Below are 12,677 nucleotides of genomic sequence, written 5' to 3'. Positions count from 1 at the left end.
GTGTTGTTGCAGCGCTGTGTTAAATGTTTTCTTTCCTGTTCTATCGAATGAGATCATGGGAGGTAATCCCTATTTGTTCATGAATACTAGCACTGACTAGCATGAGTGCAGGGAGACACCTCGGAAGGAAAGGTTGGCATGTTTATCGCAATGCATGTTAGGATTAGAGCCTGCAAATTGCAGAAAACACTTCGTGCGGCCAACGAAACATCGCGTTGTAGAGCGTTGGAAGAGGCAGCTTTCGGCCCCTTCGTGTACTTACACTGAGAACGAAGTATATCACAGAGGCAGCTACGCCCACGACGTTTCCATAGCGCATGCGGAGATACTGCGAGGAATTGAAGGAAAGATACTTAACGCCAGGAAATAGCATAGAAAGCATAGGATAGTACAGCTTTGTCATTTACTTGCCAGCGTAAACACAATTACTCTTCACCTTGTCTACACGCTGTCTGGCTTGTCACAAGGTCCTCGTATGTCCTCAGTGACGCCCTTGCCGACATGGATGAGGGCCTCTGAGAACATTCGCGTAATATTGGCGGAAACAAAACGCGACGCAAGAAGGTGTGCTCGCAGTTGCAGTTTCTTTTACGCTCCATTTACGAGCGCTAACATTCTTCGTAACAACATTCGGCAAAGGCGCTTCCGCAAGGTGTAGGCCCTATTTGTAAAAGATTTCAAAACAAAGAGACGCCGACCAGTAAAACGAAAAAATTGTATTGACGTTTCGGCGCCCAGAACGGGGGCCTTGTTCACAATGGAAACACACCAAGAGGGTTCGTCTTTTTAAAAGCTATAGTAATCGCCGTAAAGATCGCGCGTAAATCGGGTTAAGATTGCCCTCGTTACGATTAAGCGTGTGAGCCGTTGTCTGTATCACCAGGGACTCGAGATGAAGCCGTGATGTTGTCAGTTTCTCTTTTTCGATGATTCTTGCTTCTTCTTTGTTTTGAAATGTATCCCCCCGGCCAGACGGGATTCCGTCACACTCTCGACTTCATCAACCTTCGCCAGGCCCATGGCCAAGGAATCATCACCAAGATTCGTCAGTATGTTGGCCTCAACTGCCGTATTGCCTCATTCAAGGCTCACCTGAATTTTACTCTAACATGCAAAGCCCGCGCCTTGGTTCCCCGCTCCTTGCGTCTCAACAGACCGGTGTCGACGCCTTTTGGGCTCAGTGTGGTTGGCAAAGCGGAACATCAGCTCCTGCAAGCAAGAATCTTGGACTGCAAAGGAAAAATCCGCGCACTGGAGAACGAAGCGTTTTTTGCTCGTCGTCGTCTAGAACACCAATCTCCTAATGAGTTCACCAGCATTCAGTTGCACGCAAATCAGAAGATGGAACGTCAACGCCAGAAAGGTGAGCGTGCTCATGACAATAAGTTAGGCAGGCTCCTATCCGAGCACCAGAGAGGGCAGACGATGATTTCAAAACCCGCTGTGCATAACTTTCATCGTATAAGCCCAGCCGAGCTGAAGAGGCTGTTCTGAATTTGGGGTTGAATTTCAGCCTAGGAGCTGCACCGAATAGGAAGAAGTTGGTATGCGCTGTGGAAAATGCGATCAGCCAAGTTGAGAACACTCGCCGCGAAGAGGCCCGCACACGGGTGGTGGGCGTTCTCAACGCCATTCATCGCGGGCCTTCCCGTTCTGCTTTGTCTCGCGAGGAACAATCCGCTATGAAGAGCCTCCGTGACAACAAAGATATTGTAATTTTGCCAGCAGACAAAGGCAACGCGACAGTCCTTTTGGACAAGTCTGACTATGACCGCAAGATACTGTCTCTCCTGGAAGACGGTGACACGTACGTCCGCCTCAAGAAGGACCCTACACTCAAGTTGGAGAGGGAACTACAGAAGCTTCTCGCCGACGTATTTCAGTTCGTCCCGCCGAGCCAAAAACCGCTCTACTACAAGTTACTATGCCACAATGGTTCCGCGCCAGCGTTTTATGGCTTGCCAAAGATACATAAACCAGGAGTTTCAATGCGACCTATCGTGGATTTTACCCGCTCCCCTCTGCACAGCCTCTCCAAATTCTTGCACCGTGTTCTTTCCCCGCTTGTTGGCCATGGGACTTGCCACGTTCGCAACTCATACGACTTTGTTGAGAAGACCCGCAACACCCTGATCGAAGACAGTGAATTGATGGTGTCTTTCGACGTGAAGTCCCTGTTCACGAGTGTACCGACTGACCTTGCTGTCGACGTATGCACCGCTGCGCTCGATAGCGATGCCTCTCTACCGGAAAGATCGCCAATAGAAGCACGGGACCTGCGCCGGCTGCTTGCTTTCTGCCTGAGCAATACCTACTTTGTTTTTAGGGGAAACTACTACAAGCAAGTCCATGGGACCCCCATGGGTGCTTCTGTTTCGGTGACGGCCGCTAACCTCACCATGGAGTCATTGGAGCGACGCGCGTTAACCTCCTTTCACCCTGCCCCCAAGGTCTTCTTCCGTTACATCGACGACTGCTTTTGCATTCTGCACAAGGACGCGGTGAGCCAGTTTCTGACACACCTGAACAGCCAGGAAGACGCCATTCAGTTTACGTTGGAAGAAGAGGTGGACGGCAGTCTACCTTTTCTGGACGTCCTCGTCTCAAGGAAAGGCCAGAAGTTGTCGTTTAGCGTGTATAGAAAGGCTACACATACAGGCCGCTACCTACATTTCAGTTCCGTCCATCCTGCCGCCCAAAAAAGAGCCGTTGTGAGCAGTTTAATGCAGCGGGCCAAGAAGATATGCACAAACACCACTGACGCCGCTGCGGACGCGTCAAGGGTACGAAAAGATCTCACTAGCTGTGGTTACCCAAGCCATTTCATCAGGTCCACAGAACGACGGCTGTCACGGCCTCGTCATCCGGACGCCCCTCTTCCGCCCAAAAAACGTGCGGCTATTCCTTATGTGCCGAAAACAAGTGAGTGCCTCGCCCGTGTATTACGAGAGTATGACGTGCAAGTTGCCCATGTCCCTGTCAAGAAAATGCGACAACAACTGATGAACGTCAAAGATCAGTTGCCAAAAGAGAAGTTCCCAGGAGTTGTCTACGCCATCCCTTGTGCAGATTGCAACGGTGTTTACATCGGCGAAACCGGAAGTTACAAGAAGCGCCTACAGCAACATACCCGTGATGTGCAGAAAGAAGATACCCGCAATAACGCCTTGGCAGAGCACGCGGTGACGGCAAATCACAGAATAGATTGGGAAAAAGCAAGAATCATCGAAAAAGAGAAACTGACAACATCACGGCTTCATCTCGAGTCCCTGGTGATACAGACAACGGCTCACACGCTTAATCGTAACGAGGGCAATCTTAACCCGATTTACGCGCGATCTTTACGGCGATTACTATAGCTTTTAAAAAGACGAACCCTCTTGGTGTGTTTCCATTGTGAACAAGGCCCCCGTTCTGGGCGCCGAAACGTCAATACAATTTTTTTCGTTTTACTGGTCGGCGTCTCTTTGTTTTGAAATGTATCCCCCCGGCCAGACGGGATTCCGTCACACTCTCGACTTCATTTGTAAAAGACACGGAAACAACACGGCGACCACTGTCGCTTCATTGACGAAACGCATTACGCATCGTCGGTGAGGTGTGGAAGACAAGCTCAGTGCCAGAACTCTAGATCCTAATGAAACAAAACGTAGACATTTCCAAGCAGTAATGAACCCAGATTTTCACGGGATTCCCTCAGCTCCTTTATTTATACTGTGGGTTAATAGTAGCGTACCTAACACAGAACACAAAATGCTTGCATAGGCTTCAGCAACTAGGCATATAAGATTCCGAATATCAAATGGAATAGCTCAGGGCAGCCATGCAGAAATCAACTGAGACCAGGCATTACAAGTTACTTGACAAAGTGTTATTCCATATTTTCTTCATGGGATGGAACAAAATAAATCAGCAATATATTGCTTGAGTTCTAGGTTCGGAATCGCGCATACTTTGATCAGTGAACTTAACGACGCAACTCCCGCTTCATGATCATTTGTATACTGTAGACTGTGGGTTCAACACCCGAAGCGACACATGATTAATAAAGGACGCCACAGTAGAGGGCTCCGAAATAATTGGAATACGAGGGGTTATTTCAACGTAGGCTGACATGGCACAGTCCACAGGAGCTTTTGCATTGTGACTCCATCGAAATACGGCGGGATGGAATAACCCGCGACCGTGGGATCAGCAGCTGAACACATAAGCCCCACAGCCACTGCCGCGAGATTCATGATGGTGAATACTCTGCATTCCAATCAGCAGTTATATGCATAACCAAAGGCTTGCTAACATGAGTACCACTGATGGCAGCTACCTAAGCAGTTGCAGGCAAGAAAAAAATATTACCAGAATGCAGTCAAGCACAGACTTCAAACCATGTATAAAAAAATTGGCGCCTTTTTTATCTCTGTGTGAAGAAAACTGACACATTTAGAAATATTTGCGCACACCCAAGACAGGACATGAAAGCGGGCAAGAAAACAATAAATTATGAAGTGGCAACTCGCCCAAATGAAACGCTTCCAAACTAACACGTTGCCAGCAGAAATTATATGATTTTACTAGAATACAAACTTTTTGAAAGAGACTTCGTAAATAATGCACTTCATAGGACCAGAAATAAAGTTTGTTTCATGGAAGAGAAAAAGAGTAGCTCTTGCACCCCGGGAAGGGTCCTAAAAATCCACGAGCCCTCTGGCGGAAACTTCTCGCCTCGGCTGGGGGATGAGTTTCCGCTGTTTTGTCGGGCCGGCAGCAAACAGAGCGTCCTCCCAGGAAGAGCGGCATGTGGTGAGGATGGGAACAGGCGCGGGCCGGGCCAATCTCACCCGCGAACCTCTCCACGCTCTCCAGTGAGACCCGAAGGACGCACCGATAGACCCTGTTGTGGTCCGGAGGGTCATGTCGTCGGCGTACAGTGCGTCATGTAGGTCCGGAATGCCAGCCAGCGCCCGCGCCCGCGCGACAGGGAACATGGCCACATTAATGAGTAATGGAGAGATGACAGCGCCCTTGTGGGGGCTGCGGCCTGGAAGCAATAATATTGGGGGGGTGGGGGTGGGGGGGGGGGGGGGGCACACTGCTCTGGCGCTGAATAGCGCCTCGCGCTCTCTGAGAAAACCTTTCACATATTTCCAGACTAGCGTGCCACATTCGGTGGTTGCAGATGTGCGGAGGATGTCGACGTGCCCGAAGCTGTGAAACGCGGAAACGCATAGAGGACGCTAAATATGCGAGGGCAACCTGCACTTACTTAACGAAAGCTCAAACGCACGCAAAGCACTTTTTAATACGTCCAACATCACACTTCAAGCACATGAGAAATTAATTTTGATGAAGAGAGTACACTCATCGATAATTGTACTAAGCAAAACACATCTCGCCCTGGTTCCACCTCAATCCGCGAACGGGGGACACCCGCGCGCCGCGGCACCGAACACACCATGGCCGTCTACTCACGTGAGCGTTCGGCCAGGCGTTCTCAGTTTTAACGCGCTAGAGTTAGAGGACCTGTCTTGTAGATAAACCAGCTTCGACGTTGACTGGCACTGGCAGCGTGACAAGAAACTTAGGACTAATCGATCGGTTCGTGCCGTCACAACCCGTAATTCAAGCACGCCCGTGCGATAACACTCGATAGTTTCCCGTATGCAGGCACATGCTTCTCCGTCAACGCCCGGAACTGACACAGTGAAAGACAAATTGGTGTTAGCGTGCACGGATTGCTCGTAAACGTCTTTGCGATCTGTTGAAGGATGGAGGAGCGGTTGTTGAAATGGTAGGCAAAACAGCGCTGACGGAAAGGACGGAAGAAGGCGAGACAGACACAAGCGCATGTGTCTGTCTCGCCTTCTTCCGTCCCGTCCGTCAGCGCTGTTTTGCCTACCATTTCAACATGAACCAACCAGCCCGACTCAGCCCTCTCCTTGAGGAGCGGTTGTGCTAGAAAAACTAGCCACACTGTATACGCAATGCCTTATGACGTCGACCCTACCAGAAGTTTGATATAACGCAAACATCACCTTAATTAGTAAGAAAGGAGACGTCAGGGACTTGAAAATTTACAGACCGATCAGCTTACTGTCCGTTGCCTATAAGGGGTATCCACGGGACGTAACGGCCGCCATTTTGTTGTCCGGCGACTAGCTTCAGCAGTGAAGGCTGCAGCATGAGGCGATAATTCCATTAGACACGCGCGGAGCCTTTCGCTGTCTTCCAAATGGTCAGGCAGGCATTCGTAAAGAATTCTCGACGATAAGCCATATCCGCACTTTCCGTGAGGTGATAGAGAAATGTGCAATGTGTAAAAACCTCTCTATATAGCCTTTATAGATTATGAAAAACCATTTGACTCAGTCGAAGCATCAGCAGTTCTGAAGGCATTGCGGAATCAGGGTTCAGAAGAGACTTATGTAAAAACTACTGGAAGATGTCTGCAGAGGCTGCGAAGCTACCATAGTCATCCATAAAGCCAGCATTAAAATTGCAATAAGAAAGGTTGTCAGGCAGAAAGATACAATCTCGTCAATGCTATTCACCGCCTGTTCACAGGAGGTATTCAGAAACCTGGATTGGGAACGGTTGGAGTTAAGAGTTAATGGAGAATACCTTATGGTGAATTCCAATCGCAGGCCTGGAACGGTCTGCACGCTCTGTGACAGAGCGCCTGAATCCGGCGCAGAGCGCGCGACCTGAAATTGCGATTGGAGTACACTTGCTCTGGCCAGAGCATGTAGGTGACGCTCGTGAACTGCTGGAGGAAGTACCCGTCATTCCTTGCGCCTACCCGCGATTTTCGCACGATTCACTTTTGAGCCCATAGCGGCGGGCGAATTTGATCGTCTGCTACGGAGCGCGGAGAGGAGCCGGCGCGACAGACGCGACAAGCCGCCGGAAATGCAGGGCGCCGCTAGCGCCGCTGAAAAAGAACGTCATGCAAACTTCTGGTCGATTCCGCTGATTTCGGCGGAGCAGTCCCGACTGCTCCACGGAGCAATCTCGGCTCTGTAACCGCTCCCTGTCTACGATTGGAAGACGCGATCCGTGGCTCAGGTCAGCGTTTGGAATACAGTAGCTCCGAAAAGAGCAGAAAACGTTGCTCCCGAAGTTCTCCAACTCTGCGATTGGAAGTCACCATTAGTAATCTGCGATTCAATGCTGACACTGGCTTGCTAAGTCACACAGCAGTTGAACGGCAAAACATGACGAATAAGTTAGGCAGGGAGAGCAGTACTGTAGGCCTAAAAATTAATATGCAACAAACCAGAGTAATGTTCAACAGATCTAGCACAGTTGGTATTGAGGTACTTGGGGCAGGTAGTGACCACAGATAAGGATTACGAGAATGAAATAACTAGAATGAGAATGGGGTAGAGCGCATTTGGCAGGTTCTCTCAGATCATGTATGGCAGTTTACCAATATCCCTCAAGAGAAAAGAAAATAGAAGCTGCATCTTACCGGTATTCAATTATGAGGCAGAAACGTCGAGGCTAACGAAAACTGTTCTAATTGAGGACAGCGCAGTGAGCTATGGAGTGAAAAATGATAGGTGTAAGTTTAAGAGACAGAGGAACAGGGCAGAGTGGGTCAGGGAACAAAGACGAGTTAATGATATCCCAGTCGAAATCAAGAGGAAGAAATAAGCTTTGGCAGGAAATGTACTGGGAAGGCAAGACAACCGATGGTAATTAAGACTTACGGATTCCAAGAGAAGACAAGCGTAGCAGGCGGTGACAGAGAGTTGGGTGGGCGGATGAGATTAAACAGTTTGGGGGGATAGTGTGGCCGCAGCTGGCACAGGACAGGGCTAGTTGCAGAGATATGAGAGATGCCTTTAACCTTCAGGGGGGCGTAAGCAGGCTGATCATATATGCGATGTGATTGCGGTGAAAAGTAAATTGGCGTGAATTATGTGGGATTCGAAAACACGGTCTTAAGACTGCGAGACGCGCACGCTACGCATATATGCCACAAATTCTCGTCGGTTTAACCGGGATAGAGGTGGACCTGGCGAATGCGTTGTGGTCTTTAACCTGCTGTGGTGCCTTAAGGACGCGTACTGATGCGTCCATAGTTAATTATGACTATGCTAATTAGTGGTTGGTAGTTCGACCAGATTAATTCTCTTTCTCGAATGGTTGATTGTACTAGAACGGTTTGATGAGTGTATATGCGAGATGTATAGATGTGTAAGGTGTGATTCGAGCATCTCTATTCGGGAAAGAGAGAGAGGCATAAATCCGCCGGGGGGCCACCGAATATGCCGCCACGTGGTGTTGGGATACTGCTTTGACATTAGGTCTCGTCTGGCGGAAAAATGCCTTTCTTCGTGGAGTCCGTCGAGAGGTGCTCCTGTTCCCTTCGTCTTAGGGAGCCTCCATACAAAAGCCCTTAAAAAAAGGAGTGTCTGTAGGTTACCTAGTTTGTCTTAAAAATGTTTCTTGGGAAGCATATTACTACAGTCATTTTTGACGAAACTCCGTCTTGCTGGTTTCTGCGAGACGTTTTGGTCTAGCGCAAGACCTGTGTAGCTATTTGGAGCTGTTTTAAGACATATATAAGGCGCATCGTGGGATGGTTACAGGGCCCTGAGCACTCCGTTGTCGAATTGGCTATGCATGGTGATAGGTAACGCATACAGCGCACGGAAACAATTTTATTCAAGACTGAAGAAGTGCGGAGTTTAAGCCAAAGCAATCAAGCGACTAGTCCCACTTCTTTCTGCGATGCCCTATCCTAGGCGCTTCCTCCCACACCCCGGGAAGCGAAATTCCTCTTTCTCTCCTTTAGGAAGAGGCGGGGAGGGAATCGTGCCACGAAGTTCTTTTCCGGAGAATGTGAATTGCTAAATCCTATCCATTCGTCACTTGCCTGCTCTATAGCTACCTATACTGCTATGGTGTCTCACTGTGGTTTGCCATGGACACAGGCACCCTTCGTTGCTATTGAACCCTAGTACGGTAGACAACGGCGCCGTAAGTCGAGCAATCCCGAAAGCTGCGATTCTGCGCATAAAGAATGACTCAGTGCCACAACGATATAAATGAAATGAAATAAGGCACTCAGGCGCTGCCTTGAACATTTTTTTTATTGACCATCGGCGACGAAGCATAGAGGGGACAGGGCAGCACAACACAGGGTAAGTATCCAGTATTGATTCATTTTTTGAAGAATTTGAGGAAAATGCGTTCATGATATTCTTGTACTCCTGTGTCCGAGTTCATTTGTTTAAGTTCATGCCCTGATATGGTGAAGTTAATGCTTATTGTGTGGTGTGATGTGTGGTGTAACTTTTATTGTATCTAATTTTTTTTGCATACTCCTGCTTGGGGTCATACGGCTCTGCCGTATTGTTAATAAATAAATAAATAAATAAATAAATAAATAAATAAATAAATAAATAAATAAATAAATAAATAAATAAAGACGTGATCAAGAGTCCATGCTCGAGAGAAATACGCCAGTTTGTCATCACATGGGTGAATTGACGGAAAGCTAATGCGTTTCTCGCTCTTTTTGATTATGTCTAAGGCACCCCAAACCTAACGGGTTCGCTGCGTTTAGTAATGCTTGATGATCTGGCTCCTCTGGAATGCTCGGGAAGCATTCTTGCGCGTGCATTTCAATTTCCTTCTCATTTGCCCGTGGCGTTAATATGACGAAAGCAGCTGTAGGAAAGCGAGCGGCTAACGATAGACGCCGTTCAGATCCAGTCGGGCTGAGTCAAACGGATCACGCTGCGCCTATTCGTCGCACAAACGGCGCCCAGTTTGTTTGCCGAGACCGCATCAGCGGCGATAAAGCTCGTCAGGCGTGTCGAACGCGTGTTCGTTCTCCGTCACTCGTAGGCGTCGGCGCCTGTCAGCCGGGACGACGTGGGCTCCAGACACGTTTATGCAAGCAGATGGCATCATGGACACGCTTCTGTCATCACCAGCGGGACGTCTTCTCTAATGCCCTACGGAAGAGCAACCAATGACAGATGACCGAATGGAATGGAAACGATATGTATCGTTACAGAATACGGTCCCTGGCCTAGCGCTGACCGATTAAGCGTGCTGGTGCAAACGCTCATTAAAATACCTGCCAGTTCGGACGGGCATGTATTCCATGGAGTGATATGTCTCACAGAACGTTCTAAGACAATCGGTATATTTTCGGGCGTCTATTTTATAGGAAGGACCTTTTGAAAATTGGGAATTCACACTGCGACCAAAATGTCAAGGGAAAAACAAGGCATTGGAGCTTCGAAGCCTTTTTTTTTCGTTATTGCGTTCACATTTTCCCGATTTAATGTGATTGTCCCTGACCAGACGAGTTCTCGTCCAACCCCCGACTTTCGGAAAGACCTTTTAAAGCGCTCTACAAGATTATGGCTAGGTTCCGAGGTGAAGGTGAGGGGTAATTGGGCTCACGGTCTATGGCTTGAAGCTGAGAAGAAGGGGTCAGGTTGTCGTTCGTGTCCAGTGAGCGGCAAGCGGGGATGTGGGTGTAGGAGCGGGGCGGTACGCGGATAGTAAACAAGCGTTTTCGCCTGACAATTGACATCTGTGGATGACGGTGGAACCCACGACGCTGCCGGGGCGGGTTGAGCTCCAGAGCTGCATCATCGTCATCGGTCATGTGCTCCATGTTAGGGATGTATACCGCAAACGTCACGCGGTGTCGCAAGAAAAATGCGCGTTACCTCGTGGTTGAGAGGAGACGTGAGCGTGAAATAATGCCTCGCAGTACAGGCTTAGCGCCTTCTTGAGACAACCTTGTTTCAAGGCTCCCGTCTTGGCCGAGCGCAATCATCCGTCCGCAGCGTCTCTCAGGCGGGACCGTGGAACACCTCATGCTAGGGTGCTGCGGAGGCGGGCGCGCATACAAGTACCGTACCTCATGCTTACCTCGTGCTAAGGTCACTGGAACGGGAAAATTACCGCATTCGTTTTCTCTCGCCGCCGCGCCGGCGGGCCAGCGCGCGCGCTCCCGATTCGTTCTCCGCGGTGACGTAGTCATTCCCCGCCATAAATGGTCCGCTCGCTTCTTTCTCGCGGCCGCCGGCACACAGATCGTCCGGGGCATTACGTAGCGTTTGCTCTTACGGGCCGAGATAAGCGTGCACAGCATTTCCAGTCGCGTAGTGACGCTTGTGCATGAATGCCTGCGTAGAGACTGCGCGCGGCCGTCTCTTGAGCGGCGCTGGACCAAATATGGCGGCTGGTTGCGGTACTTTTCCCGTTCCAGTGACTTTACCTCGTGCGTATCCAAGGCGCCATCCTTCGGCGCGGAGCGGAACCCCTTTCGAACACTGGACGGCGGAAGGTATTGGCCGCGGGCGTTCGGATCGCGGAAGAGGTAGGGTGCCTCGATGGCCGCAACTCTGGCCATCGAGGCACCTTAGGAAACGGTCTTACACCGTGCCCTAGGAACAGGACCGGTGCTCGCGCGTCGCTCACACATCGGGAGGACTGCATCATCCATGACAGCATGGCACAGCATGGGCTCTTGTAGGCACCTTAGCGACGCGCGCTGGCTTCACACACCACGGGACTAGGAAGGCGGTACTCATGACGCGTGCGCTTTGTGGCGGCAGAACGGCACGTAGGCACCAGGTGCAGACGGAATCCTCTGACGAAGTTCGTTAAGGTTCGCCGCCGTGTTCATCTATTCTGGCGCCACGTGCGTTTATCCGTTCTGGCGCGAAGGCAATCCATGGCGCGCCGACAAAGGGAGCTAAAATCATTCCATTCTTAGAAACCGACACAGAGCATATATAGCCTCGGTCCGTATTCAGAGTTAGTGTCATAATAAAAAGGCTCACAATCTGCTGCAGTGGCCACATTTGCTTGTTTGAAGCGCCGGAAACGGACGTGGTGGTTTAGACGCAGCGAAAAGGGTCGAAGAAAACGGACGGTGACGTCAAACACATAGCAGCAGATGCTCAAGGACAGCCAACACGGCGGCGCGCTTTGAAGCGGAGCCTCTTGCTTCGAAGGGAACTCGTCGATGTTACTGCGTTTTTCGGCACGTTAGCTTGCTATAAACTGGGTACGGAGAAGACGTGGACAAATATCCTCAATTTTACTTTTCCTCCCTCACCCTCACCTTTGAATCCATGGCCCTCCCTCACCCTCGCCCTAACTTCGAAAACTTTTCCGGCCCTACCTCACCCTCAGTTCGAAAAATTTGCTGGCCCTCACTCGCCCTCTTCCTCACATCATCAGCTCACCCTCACCCTCACTAACAGTCATTTTAAAACTCGTTATATTTTCTAGTCAGCAACCTCTGGCGATACTATTGATTAATAACCATACAAGACAAGACCTCAAGGCACTATTGGACGAGAGGCTAGATGCTTATTTTGTGTATGTGTGAGTTGTCCGAGCTAATACGTAAGACAAGACCGAGACAGTTATGAGTTGAGCCCTAAAATATCACTCTGCCTTTATTTGTGGCACGCACTGCATGCATACATGTGCCCTGCGCTTACAACATTTCATCGTTATCTATATCTATATGCACTGCTAAAATGAGTCAGCGCGCTTTGTCTGTGTACAAAAACTTATGCACGCCAAGAATATTTAGCAAGCAATTCAGTAGCGTTTACCACGAAAATTACAATAAGTGCTAAGCACATAACAAGGAAAGTTTGTAGGGCGCTTAATTACCCTTACCCGAAGAC

The 12,677-nt window shown here is 49.6% G+C and overlaps 1 protein-coding gene across 2 annotated transcripts in view; it reads right to left on the bottom strand.

Annotated features, from left to right (window-relative positions):
- Nucleotides 1-12,677, bottom strand: part of LOC144105752 (sodium-coupled monocarboxylate transporter 2-like) — a 230,096-nt gene that overhangs the window by 106,758 nt on the left and 110,661 nt on the right. For both annotated transcript variants that reach the window (XM_077638865.1, XM_077638866.1), the window contains exon 3: nt 263-328. In XM_077638865.1, the coding sequence (XP_077494991.1) occupies nt 263-328 (66 nt within the window). The remainder of the gene's footprint in view (nt 1-262; nt 329-12,677) is intronic.

The sequence above is a fragment of the Amblyomma americanum genome, chromosome 9, assembly GCF_052857255.1.
Source record: "Amblyomma americanum isolate KBUSLIRL-KWMA chromosome 9, ASM5285725v1, whole genome shotgun sequence".
NCBI lineage: Eukaryota > Metazoa > Arthropoda > Arachnida > Ixodida > Ixodidae > Amblyomma > Amblyomma americanum.
This window is presented reverse-complemented; position numbering and strand designations above follow the sequence as displayed.